Raw genomic sequence first — 26,213 nt, 5'->3', positions numbered from 1 at the left:
AGACTTGCCACAACTTGCAAAGAGGAAACAATCCAGAAACCTTTTCTGATTCATGTTAGCAGCAACAGACTGTATGGGTCCTGTTAACTCACTGTCGGCCTTTATTGCTGTATATTGCTGTCCACTCTGGACTTGCTTAAAAATTGCCAAGGCTTTCCTCCCACTCCTGCAGGTTTAACTCTGTGGGAGTCACCGTTGTGGTCTGGGCTTTTTTTAAATACATCTCTATTAGCCTGTACCTGAGTTGGCTCTGGTTTTGTCTCTGTCATTACAGATCCTCTGTCCAGAAAACTACAGGCTGGGAATTGCTGCTTGGTGAGCAGTTATCCTGTGGTAGCTTCTCTTATCTTTCTTATCTTGAATCCTGGATCTTCAGAAGAACCTGTGGCATCTGTGGGACATTCAACTTTCCTTTAAGTCTATACTTTCACATTATCAGTTGGGTAAGAGAAGTTTTGCGATGCCACGGGTAATGGATTGTGGACAAGCTGCTCTGTTCTGAAAATGGCTTCTGTAAAACTGGTGGTGGATCTCTGAGTTTTTTTTCTTGTTTACTCTATCAACACACTGCATTTAAAGTGAAAATATGCTACTATTGAAACACCAAGATTAAAAGACATTTTCTCTCTTTAAAAACTTTTGGTTCCTTAGGAACCCAGGATGGAGACTATGTAGACTATAGAGAAGGGTTTCTAAGTCTCTATTATCTCAAGACAATTTCCTAGCTGTGTTTTTTTGCATCTGATCTTTGACCATTTCTCCTTATTCTCAAGAGATATTTCAGAAGGAATCTGTAGGAAAAGGCAGTTTTATTTCTAGGATCCTAACTGAAAAGTTAAGAACACTATTTAAGGACACAAACATAACTTAAACAGGAGTGGAAATACTTTCATATCTGAATTTATCTCTATGAAAATAAATTCACAGCCATTTTGACACAGTACCTCAACTTATGCATCTGGTAAAAAAAAGTATGAGCGGTGGGGGAGACCAATTCACAAAGATGGAAATGGGAGAAACTACCTGATAGGGACCCTAGAAAAGAAGCTTACAGATATATTTCATAGATTTTGAAATGTCTTATCAACCACAAGCATGATTTTTTAATGACCCTACATTCAGTAGCTCTGGGACCTGTGGGACATACAGGTATGTAAGTACCATGGGAGGTAAAAGGAAATAAGTTTACGTAGATATGTGAAGACGACACTTGTAAAACTTCTACCTATTGACAAAAAGGTGATACACAACCATATAATTTTTCAGATGTCTACTATGAAAAATGTGTATAAATATAGAAAACATACAGCTACTAAAAGTATATAAAACTAATAGCTCTAATTTAAAACATGTTAACCTACACTGAAAAAATGAGAGATATATCATTTTGCAAGCACTGCAAAACACAGGGCTCACTGCTTATTGATACTGCCTGGTATCTTGCATGACACAAAACTTCCTATTAAAATAGAAAACATGTCTGTAGAATGTATCATATATAATTCTATAATTCTGTTTCAGCTGTAGGTGCTAGCTAAATAAAATGAATAACACTAAAACTACAAGTAGATTTTTATGATAAAAGAAAAAGAAACATGAATAAAGAGAAAGAAGAGAACATACTAAAAGAAAAGAAAAACAGAAAAAAAGAAGAGAGAAAGAAGAAAGAGAGAAGAAGAAAGATGAGGGAAGACTTTTTATGTGAAAGGGGTTTATGCTATGGAACTTGAGAATAATATTTCAAAAATGTAGCCAGCATCTCTGTCAAAAATTGTTAAAATACAGTAACTTCTGCTTCTTTTAAATCCTGTAGTGCTTCAGCTGCATCAGGTATTAGGCAACCAGGACTTCCATGTATTAAATTATACTGCAATATTGGTTAAGTCACGCTGAGTATCACCAAACAGAAGAAAAGGATAAATGTCTGATTAAAACCAATGTTTGTGGCTAGACATTCAAAACGTTGTAAATCCCCAGATTATACCACAACCCATTAAATCTGTCCATGGAAGTTTCGCCACTGTGCTCTCGGTGGTGGGATATTTCTCACGGGTAAGTGTCCACATGCACTATGGGCTCCTGCACTCACTGTGGAAAGTCAGGCTTCCCTGAGGAACCCTCCAGGTAGCTGCACCTTTACCTCCTCTGAACTGCTCATAGACCTTTGCCTCTCCTCTAAGAGTCCTTAAAACTCTTAGACTTCTAGTCTAAGTCCCTGAGACCCCTAAGACTGCTACCCTCAGAAGGCTGAAATCACCTTTTTGGAGTATCTCCCAATGATTTCCTCAGAAAAAACAAAGAAATATGTTTAGTTGCTACTGCAAATGACTGCAGGTGACTTTACTGAATTATATTATATATAATAAATATTTCTGTTGATAAGATTACTGGACATTGGGAAAACAAAAGGAAATGAAAGAAATCACTACCCCTTCAAAATTTCAGTCATGTTGTTTCCACACATACTACTACTACACAGGCTGAAGAAATCCAGAATAAGAGAAATTACCAGACCTTTCCTTCTTATTTAATTTACAAGTCAAAATATTTTTAGGATGGCAGATCCACTTGCTTGATCTGAAAATGAAGTTATTTCTTAGGCAAGTTCTCTGCTAATGTGCCTGGCAACTATAAAGAAAAGAAGTGGAACATCCTAACACTTGTTTTTGTCTATGGCCACAGAAACTTTTCAGAGCTAACAACTGAAAAATGACTGTGCCAGTTCTGCCACAATGCCATTTATTTCAATGGTGCTAAGCCTGCTTCATGACATTCCTGGTAATGAATCTAACAAGGAGGTAAGTACAGTACCAAAGCATTATTCTAACAGTCATTTTTTACCATAATCATATGTTAGCCAGCCCTTTAACCTCTTATCCTTTGGAAGCTGGGTTTCTTTTTTTTTTCCTTTTTCCTATCCTTTTTTAATCCAGTTACTGGAATCTATATATCTCTACTATCTTCATGTTTTTTTTCTGAAAAGTCCTTCATTACAGCAGAAGACAGTGATAATCACTAGGCGCCCTTTCTGAGCAGCTGGAATTCCCCCCTTGTTCAATTATCAGTGAGATCTGACCCTGCCTGGCTTGTGAGGCCACTCAAATATGGGAACTTGAAGACAGGAGGTGGTATGGCCACAAGACAAAGATATAACTAAAGGCAGTGGGCAAAGCATGCCACATTATAATCTAACAGGATCATGTCTTCTTTTTTGAAAATGACTCATTATAGCCACAGGAAAATATTTTTTTTCCCTTTTATTGTTGCAGTTGAAAATAGTAGAAAAGGACTGTCTGCACATGTACTTGCGTGCAGTCAAAAGCATGGAGAATTAAATAATTGTTATAATAATTCCCTCAAAATCAGATATCTTTATTCCTATGAACCAGTCCGTTTGAACATTCAGAGGGTGGTTAATTAATAAACCTTTAGTTAATTGAGGTTTCTGCCTGCCAGTTCCACAGGGTTTATTACTTAAACACATGCAAACTGCATCTCCATTTAGAGCAATTTTCTGTTTTTCTCTCTTATAAGTACTGTCAATGTAAATTTTCTGCATTCAAACATTAGACATTAACACTACAGTGGTGTTCACTCACTACACATCATAGTTTGCAATCTCTTCCTTATTACAACTAACCTATGCAGAGCCAGGAAATACGCTATTTCTGCAGAATTGCTTAAGTCCACAAATTTAAAAAAGCAGAGGTCTCTGGTGTCTTTTAAACAAATATTTTTCCCTGTAAAAACTGTTTATTTAAAAAAAAATAATTTTAACGTGAAGGTTTTCTTTTTCAGTGGGGGTGCTTCTTATATCATACAAATTTTTTATCACTGAACTTACTAAAAAAAAACCCCTCTGTGTATCTCCAGTTATAAACAGTTTGAGAGAGTTGAAACAGGGGATAAATATAATAAATAAATACAAATGGTGCAAGTCAAATGAAACCTTTGAACATTATAGAAACTTAAAAATAAGACATGGAAGCATCTTTTCCTCATTTAGAAGTGGGAGATGGAAGGTAAGACACAGCCAGTGAAAGCACCTATGGCAAAGAGAGGGAGGAAGCCGATCTGAAAAGCCCAAAGCCTTTACAAAGAACCACAAGAGTCCTTTGTGCACATGTATTTGGGCCAGCAAGTAAAATATCATGTATCTTCAAGAAAAGGTACAGTTTATGGATTGCCCACATCAGCTTCCACACACACTGCCTTATTTAGGTGCTGAAGAGGAACAGCTAACTTCAGGGTGGCAAGGAATTCCCATCACCACAGTATTAAAGTCAATTTGAAAAGCACTTTTTTTTTTTTTTAGATACAGAGGCCTGCACAGTGCTGAGGACTGTCAGTGTCTCCACAAGAGCAACTAAACTGACAAGTGATGATAATAATCCCCAGTGGCCTTTAACGGCCTTGGGTGGGTCTTTACCAGGCAAGTGGACAGACTGCTGGTATGAACGGCCCCACCTCATGCTGAATGGAGAACTTTGCTGATTTTCACCACTAAAGAATATTGTTTAAAGGCCTGTTTAAAGGCAGTTTCCAGGCAGACTTGAAGGAGACAGAAGGGAGCAAGGGGACAGCTTACTTCCTCCTTTGCCGCTCTTCTCCATGCGGTACTGGTAGATGTGCAGAGTGAAGAGCATGTGGGAGTTCCGGTGATCCTCCTCGTCGCAGTCCCGCTGGCTGCTGCGACGTGAGGCAATGGCGGCGTCAAGGAAGAAGGCAGCCTTCTCTGCCGTAGGGGCGCGGAGCTCACTCTGATTCTGAAGCTGCAGTTAACACAAGGGAGAAATGACCTAGAAACCTCCACAGAAGTCAACACTGCCAGACAACTTCCCACAGTTAACACACACTGTGGACATGCTGGCTTGGGACAGCAGAGAAAAGGAGGAGGTGCCTGATGGAATGAGACTCTCCTGATACTGGCAGTGGCAATACCATATGCCCTTCAGGAGCCCCACAACTGAATCCAGGCTTTTGAGGGTTCTAACTTGGGGTACCTCTGGTGGCAGTTGTTATACATAAACCCCAGCAACTGGAAACTGTTGGGGCTGGACAGATGCATAAATTTGATCCTTCACTTTCCCAGAATTTTAAGCTATTTATGCTTATTAATTATGCACTGTTTTTCCTGCCTTTTTTCCCCTGCATTGTTAGCTCTGACAATCACTGCGTCCTTCTGATGGTTGGAAGTAGAAACAAAACCAGTGGAAAACAAATTGTTGATCCCACACTCAATAGCTGGTGGAGACTAGTAGGGGCAGGACTACATGTTAGCCTTCAGAAAGTGTTAGAAGGGAGCAGTCCACTGATAAATCTGGGAAATAACAGGATGGAGCTTGTGTTCAGCCCCATAGCATGTGGGGAACAGCACAGCAGAGCAATGTTTTTCTTGACCCTTTATACCAGAAGCTTATGCACCTGCTCATGAGCCAGGGCAATCCATTAAATAGAACAAGGCAGGTAATGTACATACATTCACATTTGCTGGAACTCAATCTCAGTCAGCAGCCTGCTCTTATCTCTCCAAAGTTATAGACAGCATAGGAGGGCAGATTATTATTAACCCCCCACAACATTAGGAATGCATGCATGCTTCATGTCACCTAAGATTAGTTTGTCTGAGGAAGGGACACGTGACTGTGCAATCTGATGGCATTAGTTTTGGCAGTACGCATTGCTGGCCCACAGCCCATAGAATAGACTTGTTTTGTTTGGCATAAAACCAGCAAGGAACTCCCATTCTCAGGGTTTGTTCCCCTGCCATGTAATACAGCTAGAAGTTATGTTCTCCTAAAGAAGACAGTGTTCCTGTCTTGTCTTCGTGACCATTAATCAGCCTGAGAAGGGATAAAGCCGAGGCAGTGTAAGGGACGGGGTGACACAGTTGAAGGCTAAGCTCTCTCCAGAAATAGGGAGGGGAACAGGGAGTAGTTAACAAGGCAAGCAGAAGGCAGGCCAGTCTGTGGGCTGATTTCACTAATGTAAGCAACAAGAAAATGTGCATACTTGGAAAGGCCCAATGACAGACAGTGTGACATATGCTGATTATTCATTTGCTATACACACTGCTGATTTTGCATATCTGTATGGCTATAATATAATATCCTCCCTTCATCTGAGGATTTTGAGAATTCAGGTATAGGACACATGACTCCACAGCGTCGCTATGGCTTGTAAACACACATAAAAAGGCTTTTTTTCTTGCAATTTAATTCAATATTTCACACTGCAGAGATACATAGATGTCACATGGAGCTACCTTTTCTTCACTGATCTAAAATAATTTTGTATACAGCTGTTCTGCCTGTATCTGTATGAAAATAAGCAACAATAATGGGGTATTTATTAATACCGCTGATGTGCTTAAATACCTTAGTAAAGAATTAAGATCTAAGGAGAGACTAGTTGTTACACAGTTGTGTAACATATGTAACATATGTATGCTAATTCAGATCTTAACTGGCCCATCTACCACCCCCACTGGGAAATGTGAAGACTCAAGACTCCCATCTTATATTTACCAGACTGCACCCATAACTGGATACCAGAGAGTGAGACCTCCTGTAATACTCTAAATATTTCATAAAGCACTAAAGCCAGGAGTCAACTGAGAATGAGATTGTTATTTTGTTATTTAAAATGAAGATGCAATTTTGTAGTCCTTGGTTAGAATGGAAAACAATGGAATATATAAGTATTTCTAGAAGGCTTAAACCACAAAGAGATAAAACACAAAATTTATTACTGGTTCTTTAAAATCTCATGATTCATGACTTTTGTGGATGTGAATCATGATTTCTAGATGCTTAAAGCTGGAAATAGGGTACATGACCCTGTACATCTGTTCCCTCCTCCCTCCATTCCCCATCCTTGGATAGGCAGTGCACTGCAGGTTCTCAATGGAAGCAGCCTTTGCCTTTAAAGTTGAAAGAATGTATTCAAACTCCAGCATGCTGGTTTGTTCCCTCTTCATCTACTCACACAAAAATCAGATTTACTCTCTTACAGACAGAAAAATGGAAGAACAGGCCTTTTTCTCCCCTTAAACCAAGAGGGGACAAAAAAATGGGACTGCTGAGACTTTACAGTGGTTACCCAGGAAATACATGAGGGAGTTACTTATTTTTGCTAAACCTCCAAACCTGAGAAGACTTTGAGTTATTCTTGGCTTGCCCAGCTCAGGAATTTATTTCTTGGCAGCAATTAATAAGTAGCGATTAATGCTTCCTGCAACACTGCTAATGCAAGTGCTATAAATAAAGTAGTTTACAAAGAGATAAACAGCCATATTAATGGACTCCAGCTATTTGTGCAGTACTGTAAATATTTTAGCTTGCTGTTTTACAGAAGAAAGATCACACTTTTTTTCTTTTTTTTTTTTTAAGAATTGGTGCATTTTTGTTTGCACTGAATGTTTTCACAAGCCCTGCTCAACATCAGTTATACCAGAGGTACAAATATTTAGGCCAGGAGAGCAGATGGCCCTGCAGCTGCAGGTCATAAAGTTCTTGCATGTTTTAAAGTAAACACTTTCAAGTCTCTAAACTTTATGCTCTGGGTAGTTCTTGAATTTGAACCATCCCAATAGCTAAAAAAAAAAAAAAAAAAAAAAAAGGCATATTGCTTGCTTCAGTGTAAAATGAATCTTGGATTCACCTGCATGCCACAAATGGGGTCTTCACAAAGGTAGACACCTGGGGACTGGCCATCTTGCAGGCTACCTGTAGCCACTTCGGACAACAGGTCTCTCAGATTTTCTTCTTTTCCCCACACTTCCACTGCAGAAATTCGGACTGAGAAGCGGGCTCCTGTCTTCTCTTTGCGTTCATTAATCAACTTGAAGAGCCAGGAGATGGCACAAGGGATTATGCCGAGGTTTTGCATGGAATCATCCTTCCCAATCATGGTGTATGACTTCCCTGTCAGGAATGGGGGGATGGAGAAAAGATAACAACATCACTCCCAGGACCTTCACAGCCTTCTGCCAAGAGAGATTATCCTACACAGCCTCACGAAAACAATTTCTTCGCTACAATAAGGACAGTCAGCAAGGGAGAAAGGATAGGTAGGCAGACAAATAGTACATGGATAATAGAAAGCATTTAAAACTGACAGATTAAATCTTGAGCTGGTTTCAAAAATCATTACCTCATGCATTCCCCTAATATCGCCCATTCCCCAGGCAGGGTGCTGCAGGTCTCTACTACTCAACACTGCAGCCTCTGATGTGGGTGAACAGTGGCAGGAAATGAGCAGAGCAGGAGTGCCATGGTCTCTAAAAATCCTGCTTTAGATACTGTAACTGGTATTCCTTGAATATCATTTTACTTCAAAGCTTACTATATTATGCTTTATACATTGGGGTTGGGATTGACATAAACCTGGTCCCAGGACCAAGATGTAACCACACAGAAAAAAAATCAACACAGGTACATGTGGTAATTTGGTGCATAAGTGAGTCCACAAGAAGAAATATTTTATCTGGGTCAAAGCCTTCTCCTGGTTAGCTATTATTCGATTCTGCAGCTATATATAGCTTATAGCTCTGGATTAAGAACAGACACAGAGTACTATCTTGTTGGGATTCTAGAGGACTTTCTGCGAAAGAATAGCCATGTGAGCAATCCTGCGTGAGAACAAGACTGATAAGAGCCTCAGCTGAGCAAGAATGCAATAAGGATGTGACCCTCAGTGAGGGGGGAGAAACTCGACGAGACAAACAACCCCCGGAAGGGGTTGGGACAGAAGAGGAAGTTACACAAGGCAGGAAGCCTGGCAAGGCTGATGGGGCACTTTTTATCCAGTCACAAGAAGGTTTAAAGCGCGGGCTAAGTTAACTGTCCAGTCTTGAGGACTTGTACTGCATGTTACTCACGTGTGCGGAAGAACATTATAAAAGGGCTTTCTTAGTTGTAATAAACAGGCATTGCTTGATCACATTGGTCGTGTGCGTGCTCAGCTCTCCCGCACTATCTTAGGTGTCACTACATATAATGCTTTTAGACAAGTCTTCTAAAGCTCCTAAATTTTAATGATAAAGGTATACATTTTTTCAAGCAAGGTCTTGTGCCTTCTTTACCTTGTTTCATTTGTCATATTGAATCTACATGGAAAAAGATCAGTGAAGAAAATACTTGTATGCATGTGTTTCCTGCCTGGCCTAGAGGGGCCTTGTGGATAGTTGGACCAGTGGCTCTGCTCCATTCATTGTACCAGAGCTGGTGGCACTACAGCATTTAGTATTCTCCAGTTTTTGTTGCCTATAATTTGAGATAATCATGGCCCGATACAGCTTGATCTTCTTTATCGCTTGAAAAACTGATCTTTTTAAGTTTTACATACACATCTGTGTTTCTTCGAGACAGTAAAGAATAAAGACCATTGCACAGATACAATACAACCCTCTTCATTAAAGAGATGGTATTTTCAAAATAGTATTAGATAAGCATGATCAAAATATATGATTACTCTTGAAATCCAGTTATTCCAAAGGAATAGTTTTTTAATGATGATGATTCTCCTTTTTACTGTCTTTTCATGAATACTTGAAAATGCTGTTGATGCATTTGCAAGGAGCAAGTTTTGATCCATTGGTAACATTCAGGTAACTATTAGAATGGGATTTGCTGGAGACAGAATAGGAAGAGGTTAGTAACAAGGGAGTTGTTTAATCAGGGAACACAGTATAGCTCAAACTATTTGAGTGCCCAGTCACAGAACTTGAATAGTGCCATCACAAACACCAAGTACTTGAGTGGATACTCACAGCCTTTACACAGCTTGAGAAAAGTGGTATTTTGGCAAACAGTCTCCAGTACCAAACACATTTGTAAAACTGCAGATCCCTGGTGGATCATCATTAACAATTCACTGTTGGGTCATTCATTAACAATTGAAGACAGTGCTAAAAATTGCTATAGTACTCAGGGGACAAAATGAAGCAACAACTCAGAGATAACTTCTGTTTCAAAGACCATGTTGTTCAACGTTTAGACAATATGCAAAGTGAATAGATGTGTAAGCGAGAGGTGAAGGTGTAGTACAAGGTCATTGTAAATGAAAGGGTACCACTTTCAAATACAATTACTATGCACAGACAAATGAAAGTTTGTTTTCCCTAATCTAATGTACTAGCAATCATGGGTTAAAAATATTCACTTTGCTGCTTGAGCAGGGAAATTTAAGAATACCAACCAAGCTTGGCATGGCCAAAGCAGAACACGCAGCCATCTGCCCCATTGACCACAGACTGGATCACCTCAGCCACAGTCCCAGCACATACTTCAGCCTGTCACAGGTATGGGGGGGAAAAAAAAAAAAAAAAAAAAGGAAAAAAAAAAAAAAAGAAAAGAAAACCATTAACAATAATAAGGAAAATCAATAGAGTATTTTCACTGAAAAATGGCCATGATGTCATCAGTGCTCTACATAGCACGTTGAAACATCAAAAAGTCTGATCCTGCTTGTCTCATTCACATGATCTATGCTGTTGATGGGAATGACATTACTTGTGTAAGCACATGAAGCAAGAATTTTTCTCTGTGTCAAGTAAGTTTCATTTGCTGAAGCATCAATATCCTTTGTGGGGTTAAACAAAGTTAAACAAAATACACATACTGTAAAGGGGATGTGGTTGGTTTGTTAGAACTGCCTATTGAGGGGAGTTTAAAAATGTATTTTTAAATAAAAACCAATCAAATACTGAGGAATTTTTACAGACTCCATTATTTGCCTAATTATGCACTGAGTTCAGTTCCACTAGCAGGTGGGTAGGAATATAAGGGGAACAAACAGCCTCTTTGATATTAGCTAGGTGATATTTCTTAATTTTTCTCTGCAATAGCTTCTTAGCTTTTAGCAGAAGTAGGTTCCATCCTGAAGACTGAAGTAGTATTTTTAAGAAGTACAACACACAGATTTACCCTGGGCATGCCTAGATTTAAGATTCAAGCAGGCTGAATGGTCTACAGCACTTCTGCAGGAACTGTCTATCAATAGCGGGTGAAACTAAATCAGAATTCACCATTCAGGCTTTTATGTGAAGCACTTCGCATTTGATAGTAAATAATGGAAATTCACCCTGTTCATGGGTATTTCTAGTCAATTACTATAATAGTAAGAGGCCAAGAAAGGGCCTTTTCACAGTCCAACCCTTGAACTGCATCCAGGCATTAGTCTGGGAGGTGCTAGCTGCCTGGACCAGAACTAGTTCAGGGATTGACCTAATGATACCATCATATGACAGTGCTTTAGCTGGCCGTGTGTCCTAGCTCTGTTTAGTTTATGAGTAAACAGCCTTAGATAATTATACTTTGTAGTGTTACTTTACTCTTCTACTGGTCTCCTCATGACATTTGGGTAACATATTCATCAAACAAAAGAAGTCTAATAAAAATAAGAAATCTGAATATATACATATGAATAAAGGGGATTTTTGTGGACTAAAATCTCCATACTCCTATAGTAAACTACACAATAGAACACAGTATAAATAATCCTTGACTTCTTAATGAAGAGGACTGCATTAGAGAACTGCAGTTCTGACCAGGTAGCTGTATACACCAAATCATAAGATTTTATAATACACAATAATTTGTTGATATTGAGGATTTGCCTACTAGGCACCATTTAGCTTATTTATTTCATTTATTGGAGCAATTATTTACAATAAAAAATAAAGCACTCAATTATCAAGATACAATCTAATAAACTGATTTCATTATTGACAACATTGGTGGACCAAATTCAGCCCCAGCCTAACACTGCTGAAAGTACCACTGTTGCAGCAGAAACAAATTTGGCTCTGGTGCATGCTATTGTTTAGATTATTCTGATCATACATTGCCTACCTGTGATGCATCTTGGGGGAAAACTGCATCAAAAGCAAACATCTTGGGTGGAACCTGGTTGCCCCTTTTCTGGAAAGCATTCTGACCTCCACAGGCCAATGGATCATACAACGTGATTTGCTTCTTACGAGGGTCAACTTTTAAGAAAGAGCTGGACTCAGACGTGTCTCTGGCAAGTGTGGAAGAAATGCGCACCATGACTTTGACCTGTCAGCAAACACACAAAAAGATGACTTCATTTGATTAGTCTGTTGGATGCTCTAGACTGGTATGCTGAATCAACATTCCAATTACACTCAACCAAATCATACTTGCTTGATGTAGCTAGTGTCTCAGTGGAAGTCAGTAAAGACACAGGAATTATTATAGGCAGAATTTGGCCTAAAATACACAGTGAATAAAGCCAGAACTCATCTCCATCTACTTCAACAAGCAACTTATGTATTTAGAATTAGGAAGTACATCTTGGTATTTTAGTGTCGATGTTACTCAAGTACAGTGATGAGGTATTACATCACCTTGTCTTACTCTCCATATAAATTGAAAATTAACTGTACCCCAGTGCCCCAATTAAGAAAGTTGAAAGGTAATCTAGACTGTTAAACTATGAGAACTGCTGTGGTTTCTACGAAGCAGTCTGATCAATAAAAGCGTATAAAATCAGATCTGTAATTTACACCTTTCCGATTCTGAGCCAAATGCGAAAAGATGAAGTGCTCAGTTCTAAGTGTCATCATCAAAGAGTTGTGAAAAGAACCTTGTTTTAATGGTCAGATTTTCAAATTATCGTCAGGGGAGTGGAATGTAATAAGCGATAAAAGATTTGTTAAAACATGTTAGCTCACAAGTCATTAAATGGCTACATAATAAGACATTATTTCTAAGACAAAAATACATCTTCAGGGATTTAATGAGGTTATACTGCATCCTTAACACAGTTGGTAAGGAATTTAGATGTAAGTAAAACTGATGAAAATCCATCTGGCTTTGGTTCTCCCTATAAATTCACCACCTGCAGACACATAAGTTCCTGAACTTTATAGGGCAAACATCACCTCTCTGCCAGCTCTAGCCACACCTACATGCACTTTGTCCTAGAGCAGACTGACTTTCACACCAAACAGACAGAACTTCTATCTTAATGCTCTTTAATTGTATGTCACCTGCATCAAACCCACCTAACAGTTGGCATGCAGTGACCACAAAGGGTCACCTCAGTGCACGGTGGGAGCACATCTGTTGTTGAAATGGCAGAAGTACCCTGGGAGGAGGTTGTAGTCCTAAAAGTTAGACAAGGCTGCAGCTCTTGTTGGCCTCAACTGAGACTAGTGCTCTTTGTACATAGATCTCATATCATGCTGGCCTAAACTGATATCACATGGAAATAAATCAGCTGCTTTGAGAAGTAAAATCTCGGCAAATTCATTTTTGACACAACTCCTTTGAATAAAATGGAATGAGACCAGCAATTAATTGGGATTATTCAGTATTTTTCTGATGTGTTCTTTGTATGACTGTGAGTAAAAGTAATTTGACTCCCTGTATTTTAACCTGGGAAAAAAAGTTGTCAGTAGATGGTGAAATGGTCACAAATCTGTGCACATGATTTTGGTTTTACATAATCAGTTGAGGGAAAGAAGAAAAACACTACTTGGGTGTGAATGGGTTCTCTTCTCAACTGCTCAGCTGAGCTGCTTATGAAACCTAACCTCTAACTGAAAAAAGCCGTTTCCAATATTTTTCCAAATGCATTCTTCTCAACCCAACCCTAAGCAGAGCTGATTTCTGCTGAGACAAAGACAGCCAACACCCCTGGTCAGCCCACATGAACTGGACAAGGCCTGAATGTTTATTCCAGCCCTGGGTCTCTGGCAGATCAGAAGGGAGGCACTAGTCAAGTTAGCAGGGAAGGAGTACAACACTGTGAATCTAGAGGAGCAAGAAAACAAAGAGCAGTATCAGTCTTGATCTGTTTTCCTATTTGCAACTTTGGATGCCTTTGGCTTTTTATACTGTGTCCCACATTTTTAAATAGATGCCAGTATCAAGAGCATTAGACTGATCTGCTGGAAACCAAAATAAATGCTATTCTTCAACTACTCTAAATAAAATACTTGCTCTGCTTTAGAAAACTATTTCCCTATAAGTTTATGTGTATTTCTGGCTGCTATGAATCCATGTCCTCCAGATCCTTGATCCTTGTGTGTCAAGGAGAGTTAACCGAATACCCTGAGGCTAAGTTTCTTTGGCTTTTGGAGAATGATTACTGCATGAAATTTAACAACCCTTCACATACAGGCAGCCTAAGAGTTCTTTCTGGCCTCAAACTCTATGGGCATTCAGTTTTAACTTCAGCTACACCAGTTTAGTTACAGTGTAGTATCAATGGCTTGGGTCCTGATCTAAACCTGTTCACAAAAAATCAGATTAATTCCTGCCACTTCTTACTGAAGTAATACTGCAAATCCTCCTAATTTCCAACAGGAAACTGAGGGATCAGGTGTCTCTTTCCCTGGAGTAAAAGACTAATTTAACATATCCAAAAATTTACTAGCATCAGATAAACTGAATGAACCATTATAAAAGGAGGAAAGTTTTTCACAATGAGAACAATCAGCCACTGGAATAATCTCCCCAGGGAAGTGGTGGATTCCCCAACATAGGACACTTTTTTCAGCTGGACAGGGTGCTGGGCCATTTGGTCTAGACTGTACTTTTGCCAAGGAAGGTTGGACCAGATGATCCTTGAGATCCCTTCCAACCTGGTATTCTATGATTCTATATAAAAGAGAGCCCAACTCAGAAGTCCTAGGAGTTGTCAAACAGCATACAGTTTCTTACCATTTGGCTCTTTAACTCTGGCAAATACAGATATTTCTCAAGAATAATACTGCTATTGCCATGAACCTTTGTATCTCCTGTGCATTGGGGATTTTTGTTTTGAGTCTTAATGGTTCACAGAATCATAGAATCACTTAGGTTATAAAAGACCCATAAGATCATTGAGTCCAACCATTAACCCGATACTGCCCAGTCCACCACTAAACCATGTCCCTAAGTGTCACACCTACACAGAATCATAGAATCATTTAGGTTGGAAAAGACCATGTTCATGTGTGTTAGGGCAGAGGAATATCATATTGATTGCATGTGGGTATCTGGATAGCTGGGCCACTTCTTGCTCTGAAGCTAGTTTGTTTGCAGCTGGCATGAGGATGTCTGTGCACCTTATCATGGGTAATTTCTCTCACCTCCATTTAGACCAGCCTGCAGGAGCTGTCTCCATCCAAGCCAGTTGTCTGACCTCTTTGTAGACAATAGAGAGAAACAGGCACTTCTAGCACTTAATTCATGTGGTCTGTTTTATAGACCTGCCTTCCAGATAAGATGAGCTGCCCTCCACAAATGCTTCTTTCTTTCTCTGTACCACCACAGGCATCTTAAATAGTTACCTGAGATGTAGGTGCCTACACTGGAGGCTGTCTAAAATTATTCTTTTTTGCTGTAAGCATCAAAATGCTTATCCTGGGCAGCATAGTCCCTGGCCCAAATACAGTAGCACACACAACTCTGTGTGACAGTCTTCAGCAAAAATCACATGCTAGCAAAAATAAAGATGGGCACATGAGTGTGACGGGCACTGAACACAAGTAGTAGCAATAGATTATCTGAACTCATCTGGTAATTTGTAGATCCTAGAATATTCTTCCAAGCCAGTTTCATACCAGTGCAACTCTTTCAAATTACTCCTGACTTACATTACATTGACAAGACAATTAAATCCTGGCTGTGCAAAATACATGTCCACTGTATGCCATGGGAGCTGTGACTACAGCAAAAAAACAACAAGCAGGCAAGATACAGGCAAACTTCAGTCCTGAGAAACACTTATTGCGATTCAGAACTGCATACATAACTGCAACACAGTAAGCCAGGCAGATCAAAATAGATTTTGAAACATATGATGCATCTTCTTAGGAGACAGGCAGGCTCTGCGATCTGCGAATCAGGCTGAGATTGGGGAGCTAGGACCCTTCCTTACAGCTGTGCCTCAGATGCAGTATGATTGTGAACTAGTGATGCAATCTCTGTTTCACGCTCTCCACCTGTACAATGGACTGAGGCACAGCTTATTTCACTGCAAGGCATACTGATACACTCATTCATTACCGGGCCTCAAAGGACTGGCAGTTGCCAACAGGTAGGCACTCCATTATTAAACATTATTATGCATGTAACCTAAACCCAAGGATTCGTGCAAAGCATTTCCCAATAGTGGTTATGACAAGAGTAAATCAACTAAGCTACAGCAGTAGAAACAATGGGAGACCACAACCTCATGCTCTACCATTTCAGTCCTTCATGCAACTTATAGCTGGGGGTAATGTGGAGAGGCTCAGAGTCTGTGCTGGCCTCAGCAATCCATGCCATGGAGCAGGCAGCACAAGGACAGGTGAACGTAACTCACCCAGCTATGGGGATAGCACAGGAACTTAATGGACTTAAAAGACTTCAGTTCAATTTAAGGAACAGACAGGCTGAAGATCACAGTGCTGCTCTGGGGAAGGCAGAAATACAGTACAGTTAATTTGAAACTAACTGAACAGTGAAGTTTAAGAACTCTAACACTTTATGCTTGCAATCTATATTTAAATAAACTGTAAATTGAACTTCTCCTTAAAAAGAAGAAAGCAGGTTTTCTGCTTCACTTCCTATGTGTCATTACTCCTTTAGTCCAGCGCTACAGTTTCCCACTAATCTCTTGTAATTGAAGGGTTTAAGAGATACCACTTGCGATTAATGGGACTACTCAGTCTGCCAGAAATTCTTATTTGAATCCCAGTGATCAGGTCTTGGCAGCGCTCAGCCTTAGACGCACCTCTGACTGCTTCTACAGGGAAACATGAAAGCAGTCTCTTGAGACATGCACTATTGGTAAAACAAACAACCTGGGCCTAATTCTGATCTAATTTCACACTCATGCAAATCTGGCTGAACTCAGCAAGAACCACCCTAGTTTAAGAGTAGAGAGAGAGAATAAAAGAAAAGGTCACTTGCTCTGCATAATTATTGTACCTAACATATAACTTCACCTCGTAATTCTGCTCAAGCTAGAAACATTTTTTAATGAGTTTTCTCCTGAGTGCACAGGATTTCATTTGACAACTATTAAATCCAACAGGACCGCTGTTTACTTCTCTGGATTTCACTTCCCGCTTACAAAGGTTTGTTCTGTTCTGGAACGCATTCTACAGTCATTGCATTCCACAACATAACTCCCAATGTGCAATGCCACAAATGAAAGCAGAATCAGAATTCTACTGTTTAGGTTCCCTCAACAGGGTTTCTTTGGGTTTTTTGTGTATATATATATATATATATAGTTATTTTACACATATGTGTATATTTAAATTGCATACACTACTTTTTAAAAAAATCATACATATTTTCTGAATATTTATAAAATATATATATACACATTTTTTCATAGATTTCTCTATAAATGGTAATTATTGGCACTAAAGAGTTCTTTCATGGGTACCACTCAGTAGTATCATGGGAAGAAGATACAGGGGAATTGCTGTAATATCACTATGCTTCTGTACTGCAAAAATAAGCACAGACCGTTTAATGAGCTCTATTACGATTTCAGCTGCCAGAACCATGTACCTTTCCTTTCTCCTTTTTATCTAGTCCATCCCTATATACACATCAACTATTTCTTGAAGAGGGAAATTGCTAATTGCAGGATTTTCCGCAGCTAAACTCAATTTGTGACCTGCCATGGACTTTTTGTTATGTTCTTACTCTGTGGAGAGGGACAAAGGTTGAGCACGCTCTGAAAATAGAACTGGTGCCATAGGAAAAAAAAAAAAAAAAAGAAAAGAGAGTCCAGCCCCAGCCATTGACACTCCTATGTCTCCTGTGCCCACAGGGGTCTGTCTGGAGGACCGGCAGTGAAATGAGCATGGAAGTTGGGAGAGGTGAACTGTTTCGGATCTGTATCAAACACAAATAACTACAGAGGCTGGAATGAGGCAACACAGGCAATCAGAGCTTGACATTGGGCATATTATCACTTCCTTCTACTCTTGCCTGTAAGATTTTGTTTGGGGTTCATTTATCTAATTACTGCAGGGACAGGGCTAGACAGCTGTTGCTTTGGGCACTGTGCTTGCCTTTATGAGCTGCTTTTCTCATCAATCATTTGAGCAGCTTCTGATGGACGTGTGGTGGGTAGTGGTGGGAGGCAGGAGCTGCGGTGCAGTCACAGGCGAGACAGGCCAGCCGGGGCTACTGAGCTGTATTAGCACTCCATCAATGTAATGGCAATCACTGGCTGCAGGAACAGCCTTATTGGAGGTTAATGAAGAGTGGGTTTTGTAATTTCTCACTGTTACAGTTGTAAATAATGATGGCAGGCATGCATTTTTGCTGTAGCCAGCCACAAAATACTACAGCACAAGAAAATCTATGGCATCCCAAATGCTCATGAAAATACATGCTTTTGCAGAATGGATATATAAAGATAGAAGCCTTTCTATAGTGCACAGAGAACATGGAAACTGTTAAACATTTTGAAGGATCTTTCTTACAGATCATGAGACAATTAACTGGTCATGCTAACATGAAATCTAGGAGGTCAAGATAAACAGACTGAGCCAGAATGAGACAAATACAGAACTGCATGAGTGGACACTGCTTTAATGGAAGTCTCCTGTTCACATCTGGGGAAAATAAAAAATAAAAATAAAAAAAAAGACAAACTCGGTAAATTATGCCAGTGTAAACTGGTCAGGAAGCATGAATAAACAGGCCTCATTGTCTTCTCTATTTTCACAAAGGTTTCTCTTACAGTCTTCTGTGCTTCACTTTAGCACAAATCAGAAAACACTCAGGCCTGATCACTCTTGTTCTTTGTGGAAATGGTTGTTAGTGCTCCTGCTGTTTTGGAAAACAATTGGAAAAGCAATATCATTCAGGCTTGCAGGTGTCCTCTTTTTTATGACTGTCCCTCTGTTTCTTTCTTGTGCAATTGCTAAAACTTTACTGGTTTATCAACCTCATCCTGTACAGGAGTTAAACTAATTTGCACTTGTAGCAGTAATGGGAAGTAGCATGAGTGTGCTGTACCCACAAACACCAATCATATGCTTTGAGAAACTTGCCCTTATCAGGACTGTACCCTTTTTCAGCTGGATGATGTAACTATTAATAAATTCAGTAAAATCTGGTGTGAAATATGCTCAGGTCACAGGGCATGGCTCAGTGACCTCTTGTCTTGTTTGTGTCAGCATTGGCTTTGAGTTCTATCACGGTAGTTTTGTACAGTTGAAAGACACTGCTGAGCACCAACACTGAAACCAGCATATACATCAGCCCAGCCACTCAGCTGTCACATTGCTACTTCAGCATTTACTAGATTAACATAGAGCACTGCAACTTTCTTCTGCTCTTTAAAAATAAACCAAAAAACCAAAAGTATGATGATCATCCTGTCATGAAAACGATCTTTCCCTAAGCTTCCCCACATGCAGCAAACAGACTCTGTGTTCCCGGGTCTCCTTTTGCTTCCTTCTGATCGCTTTGGGTAAAGTCTGCGTTTCAGACCTGCATAGCTGGAGCAATTTGCGTGTTGTCTCAGGCAGGAGGAGGATTTTTTTCCAAGCTTCTGACACTCTCCACATACCTGCACATGGATCCACAGAGGTGTACCTGCATCTATGATGGGGCCAACAACAGCCTAACTCAGCTCATGTGTGCAGATGAAATTCCAGCTCTTTTTTTGGAGGGGAATATCTTTAAACATCACTGTTAGTGGCATTTTTGTAAGAACTGAACAAACCAGAACAGCCTTCAATAATCCCAGCATGAACAATGTGGGATCAAGCAGGCAAATCTTGTCTTCCCTGCAGTGGATCTGCAGACATGTAAGCACGCACCTACTGGTACAGTCAAGAGATGCCTTACTTAAGCCTCTAGCACACTGCTGCAAAAATTTGCTCTGCTTCTCTCACCCTGATAAGTAAGATTTATTTCCCTGTGCTAAGTAGCAACTACAGCTGGCTGCCATGAATTTCAAGATCTCCTCATTTCCTTGGTGTCAGATCTCTTTACCTTTCAAAATAAAGCAGATATCTTGCTTCATTTCAACGACCTTTTAGAGCACAGGTTTCCTCCCTTCCTTTTTTCTTGTGAATACGATTTTTTTCAAAAGGGTCTTTAGATAGAAAGTAAATTAAACAAGGCAAAAACTGTTCCCTGGCACAAAATGGCCAGCATTCTTTCCTGCAATTCTCATCTTCTACTATGGTGTGGCCATATCCAATGGTCTGCCAAGATGGTTCCTTGCCCATGCTAATTTAAAAACCATGCCTGGATTTGTTTGGAAGAGCAGTCTAGTGGCCCAACACCATGCCAGGGACCTTGTTAACAATGCAGGAGTATGGATGATTGAGGGCTAGTGCCCAGAAACATTTCCTGCACCTGTTTAATTTACTTTATAGTCTATACTGGGTTTTGCTGGGACAGTTAATTTTCTTCATAGTTTCTATGGTTCTATGTTTTGGATTTGTGATGAAAACAGTCTTGATGACACAGGAATGTTTTAGTTATTGCTAAGCAGTGCTTACAGAGCATCAAGGCCTTTTCTGCTTCTCACCCCACGTACCAGTGAGTAGGCTGGGGGTGCACAAGAAGCTGGGAGGGGAAACAGCTGGGACAGTTGGCCCCAGATGACTAAAGGATATTCCATTCCATATGACATTATGCTCAGCAATAAAAGCTGAGAAAAGAAGGAGAAAGAGGGGGTGATGTAAAGTGATGGCATTTGCCTTCCCAAGTAACTGTTACACATGATGGAGCCCTACTTTCCTGGAGATGGCTGAACACCTGCCTACTGGTGGAAAGTAGTGAATGAATTCCTGTTTTGCTTGCTTGTGCATGCAGCATTTGCTCTTTCTAGTAAACTGACTTTATCTCAACCCCCAGGTTTTCACTTTTACCCTTCCAATTCTCTCACACATTGCACAGAGAGGGAGTGAGCAAGTGGCTCTGTGGGGCTGAGCTGCCTACCAGGGTTAAACCACAACATAGTCCCAGCCACAGAACATTGCACAGCTTATCCATGTTTTCCATCCTTTAAGTTAAATACAAGAAACTCCAGTGGTGCAGTAGTGGCCTCCCAAGCGTATGATGTGCCATATGTTTCTCTGTTCTATTCTGACCTGGCTTGATATCTACAGATCCTACAGACAGATCAGCCAAACCCATCAAACACATTCAATGCACCAGTGAGGCAAGGAACTTCTCTGCTCTTGTGATTGATGACAAAGCTGCTGTCATTCTTGCTGCCTACATGGGGTTGCCATCAGCCCCCAGGGGAGGAGGGAGCCAGCAGTGGTGAGTCACTTGGCTCTTTCTCATGGGCCATGCTCGTATTCTGCTGCAGTGAAGAAACACTGAAGAGAACTTTGCTTCACTCATTAAAGTTTCCTCCTAGAAATCTGCCTTTCCAGCAAAAACATGACTGTACTGCTTCAGCTGCCACAAGGACTGGTGTTGATAGAAAGCAGTAGCAATATCAACAGTAGCAATATCTCAAGCATGCACATTGATAATTATGTCTTCTATATTATTTCAAAGAGTCCCAGTTTCCCTTGTTGTGAAAAAGGTGCATAGGATTCAGCTTGCTAAGTTTAAGCAGGCAGGTCATCTCATCCCTAATTAGGGAAAGGATGGCACTGAGGGCTTTGCACTGTATGTTCTCAGGAGAACAGGAATTCTCAGATGAACAAGGTGCTCTGGTTTTTTGTCTAAGGGAACAGAATTTCTATGGAAAGAATACAGATAAAATACCAAGTTTCCCTTATGCATGTCTTTAAGATGTCTTTTCAATGCTAGAGAAACAAAGGATATACAGGTATTGCACGTAAGATGTATAATCACAATTGTAAGCTTTTCCATTATTTATAAAGATGATCCCCATGACTGTATACGAAAGAGGATTCCCCAGTCTGCATATAACAGCCTATGGCATACCACCATAAATAATGAGTAGCAATGCAATCAGATAGGAAGGATTTACATTATTTAAGCTCAGCCAAAATAAGTGACAAATTGCAGTTTAATGCAGATAAATGTGGAAAAAGATGCAAAAAAAAAATGGTGTAAAGCTTTGGAGTGGCAGTTGGTAATAACAGCCAGTAAATAAAAAGGAAGGTTCATGCTGCTGACTAGGAAAAAGATTTGGGAATTCATGGGGAGGAAAAGAATCCCAAAGAAAGCAAGGGGTGGCATTGCTAAAGAGTCTATATAAATGGAAGGAGGTACAATTCTCATACTAGGCAATATATTAGGCAATTGGTGAGATATCTAATAAATACTTTGGTATTCAGAGGAGAAATCCAGTCTCCGGAAGGGCAGTATAACCAGCCTCCGGTGCCATATGTTGCAAGAAACAATCAACAGAAACTTCAATGATTAGAGCTAGATGCCTTAGTGATAAATTTAATACATTATAATGCCATTGAATTCAGCAATAATTCTTTATTTACCTGCAAGTGTATGAGATGAGAATTTTACTTTAGTTAGGAACAACCACCAATAAAATGAAACTGGAAAAAGGAGGAAATGATAAAACATGAATCTAAGTAATTATATGATTGATATTGTTAGTGAACCTTTCACCTGAAGATCCTACAGGGCTTTGCAAATGTTTCTGACAGGATTAAGACATATATTTACAATTATGCTTGCTTTTCAACTGCAGAAATAAAGCATAAGAATGAATCACATCTAAGATCCCAGGAAAGACTTGCTTTACCTAAACACACTATCTGAACACTAGTTCTTTCCTTTCTTATCTCATAACTGCAGTCTATAATGTTCACAAGGGCATAAACATTATATTAAATTTACTTCTTCTTTCATGTTGTATAGTATTTAATACTACCTGCATGCTTCGATCTTTGGCAGTGGTTCAGGGAGGCACAATAACTACAGATCCCAAGCAGCCAGTCACTTAGAATTAATGAGATCCATTTTTAATGCTACATAATATATCTAACTAAAAATGCATTTGTTGAGCCTTAACAGAAATCTGTGGAACAGATTTTTATGGTGGGCCTGATTCTGTATGCCTCTGAAACAAACAGGATTATTTATTGTACCTGGGACAAGAGAAGACAAGACCATACAAGATGCATCTAAAGGTTCACATCAGTCCATAATATCCCATTTCCAGCAGTGACCCAACAGTCTGCCCTGTGAGTCTCCCACTGCAGTGGTTTTCACTGGCATCCCACTGCCCCCCCCCGAGCTGTGCTTTGCCAGTACCTGCATGGTTCCCATGCCACTTGCATCCTACCAAGACACAAAGTGCAGGGAACTTACACTATCAGGAGAGAGCCACAGGCTCCAATGAGCCAGGTTGTAGTCCCAATCAAATCTACAGCCGACTGGGGACATTACTGGGCTTGGGCATGTTCATAGTGTCATTTGTGGGATGTTGTCCTCCTTTTGGGGGTGGGGAAAGGAGTGCCCCAGAAAAGTCTCCCCTGGATATACACAGTACATGAAACTGCCTCTTTCAGCTCTTCCAGAACCTGTTGCTGAGGCTCTGGTTGCTTGTCCTTACTCATATTTTTTTTGTTGGGTTTTTTTGTGGTTTTTTTTTTTGTTTTTTGAGGTTTTTTAAATGCTATTCCAGTCCTAACATTCAATTGTTTTCTGACCAGTAGTGAATGTTGTGTTGGGATTTTCAGCAGCCTCTAGGAGGCACTACAACCTGAATTTTACCCCTGAAGGAAAGTAAATCCAACGAAGTCTTATGTCTGAGCAAATTTGTTCCTAAAAGCTGGGGATTAGCAAACACAGCCTCTGGTGCTAAAAGGATGCTCTAACTTGGAAAAATCCAAAGATATATTAGCCAAGTCTGTGCTGCTGGTGCAAAAGATTGTGTTGTTCTCTTTGATGTTTGTTCCTGGGCAGCATCTGACTCCAGGTACAGTGCAGCTCATCTCCACTGCATCCTGTGTTCCCATGGGAAGAAATCCAGGTATGCAAGCAAGGGGGATGGTACGGTATACTTAGCACTGATCCTGGTCTGTCTGATTACAGAACCAAGATACTAGGTCTGTAATTCTTTCCTGTGTTTTTTGTACTGAACAAAACTAGCTAAATAACAGAAGAAAAATTATACCAAATCAGAGAGACAGTCAGACAAAAACGACAGAAAGAAAAGTAAACAGGAGCCCCCAGGTGTGAACTAAATGGAAACAGTACTTTGACAAATGAAACTTGCCTTTTGTGTCACAGGGGGCCACTAACTTCTTTTACCCCCAGCCGCAGTATACAGCATAACATTGCTACTTCCTTGACGAATGCAACTCTATAGCAATGAGAAACAGCCAACAAAGTGCCCATCTGCCTAGTGACCCCCCCACCACTAATGATTTCATCCACTACTTGCTACCTTGTTAAACGCTGCAATAAATAATGGCAATGTTTGTGAATAGACCACTTGCCCTAGAACAAATATCCAGTGCTTGTCAGTAGTCTTTGTACATGCCCTCAGCTGTAATTCTGCAATCTTAATTCAGGCAAAATTCCCATAATCTTCAACCTTAACTGCCATTTTCCTGACTTTTGAGTGCTTAACCATCCAACCTTAACATTCCTTTAACGTTGCTATTTGTCAATGGAATAACTCATTACGTTGTGTGTTGCTTAGGGACTGTGTAATTCCTCTAGCAAGTAGCAGCCTTTAATGAATGGCACCTGATCAATAATGCAGAATTCAACATTTGAGAATAAATAAAAAGCTTTTTTCGTGAGGGTGTCTGTAGGAAATGTCAAAACCATTTATCAAGGGTCCAGGCTGATAGCCTGCAGCTGCTGTCCACAAGAACTATAAAAATGAACTTTGCTGAGTCCTGCAAATATGTTTTTTTGTCTTGAGTATAATTAGCTTTTTCCATGACCAAAACACAAAATAAGGACTTATTGAGTATGAATGCAATGGTCATCATCAAATCTTTTTTAAAGTAAAACTTTACCATAATAGTACTTTGTCCCTAAGCTGCTAGTTATACAGGATTATTTTATCTTGGTTTCCAGATGCACCTTTAAAACAATCCTCATTGTAACTCTAGACAGGCTGAGCTGCTTAATACAGATGCAAAAATGCCTTTGTGTTTGGGTTTCAAAACCTCATCTCAACAAGGCAAATGGACAAACATTACACACCAAGACAATGGTAAGCACTTTACCTCTTCCTGATATCTAGGTGAAACATATATCAAAGGAGCAAGTCGTTTTAACTGTTTTGGAAAGCTTTTACATTTTTTAATAAATGAGCTAACAGAGAAGCACAGGGCAACTCGAGCTCATTTGCTGATCATCTGCATCCGGTGGTAAACAGAGTAGCAATAATTAAGGGCTATAATCACCATTGACAAATACGAGCAAGATGATGAAAATAGAGGTTTAATGAATTTCGCTTTAGTCCCTCATGGCTTAAAAAACTTCATTGTGAGTGCCAAAGTGACCCCTCCTTGTCAAATCCTAAGTCTAGTGTGATCAGTTTTCTAGGCATGTTATTTAAATAGCTAAGAATAATCTCATTTGGGACTCTACATATCCAAGCAAGGCTCCTTCCATCACACCTGCCACCGGGATGGGGACGGCATCAGCCATGTAAGTTTACTTTCTAAAGATCAAGGTCTTGATCACCTAGGAGCTGCTCAAGAAGGCTTCACCTTTAGCTAGCCTGAACTATGCTGACAATTTGATTTCTCTCTTTTCTGATGCAGGCAGAAAGAGTGATCTCATGGTGGATAAGAACAAATGGAGGACCTTGATGAGGCTGGGCAGGCAACAGTTCTACAGCTTCATCCTCTCTCTCTCAGAGGTAGGTGACAGAGCTAGTTGCTTCATCTCCTCTAAAGTCCTATGATTTCCATTTTGGTCGCAATGATGTCACCATGAGTCAACAATGAGATCCACCTTTCTTAAAATGCCTTGGTGGGTAACAATTTCTGCAGAGACACTGCATCTCTATTGACACTACTGGAGATATCCTAGGTATTACACCAATGAATCTGTTTTTAAATCCATCTCTTTAAACAGTGCTTTTCCACCTACTATGAAAATTTCTATGGTAACACTGCTATTTATCATTGGTGGCACTGCATGCCAGACAATGGCTATGAAAGTAGCCGTCACTGTACAGGTTTCACAAATGATTTAAGCAACTAGCCTTCTCTTAAGCAATAAAGGGATATTTCATTTTAAGATAATTCATCCTCCATGCTTGTCACTGCTGTAGCTTAGTATCAGGGAAGAAATGATCTTTGA

At 39.9% G+C, this 26,213-nt stretch overlaps 1 protein-coding gene across 1 annotated transcript in view; it reads right to left on the bottom strand.

Moving 5' to 3' along the window:
- Nucleotides 1-26,213, bottom strand: part of KIF26B (kinesin family member 26B) — a 298,248-nt gene that overhangs the window by 50,970 nt on the left and 221,065 nt on the right. The window contains exons 6-9 of the mRNA XM_074925552.1: nt 11,856-12,062; nt 10,201-10,294; nt 7,663-7,925; nt 4,589-4,772 (exon numbers count right to left, since the gene is read on the bottom strand). Of these exons, the coding sequence (XP_074781653.1) occupies nt 4,589-4,772; nt 7,663-7,925; nt 10,201-10,294; nt 11,856-12,062 (748 nt within the window). The remainder of the gene's footprint in view (nt 1-4,588; nt 4,773-7,662; nt 7,926-10,200; nt 10,295-11,855; nt 12,063-26,213) is intronic.

The sequence above is a fragment of the Athene noctua genome, chromosome 1, assembly GCF_965140245.1.
Source record: "Athene noctua chromosome 1, bAthNoc1.hap1.1, whole genome shotgun sequence".
Lineage (NCBI taxonomy): Eukaryota > Metazoa > Chordata > Aves > Strigiformes > Strigidae > Athene > Athene noctua.
The sequence above is the reverse complement of the archived record's forward strand: the minus strand, read 5'-3'. Positions and strand labels throughout refer to the sequence as shown.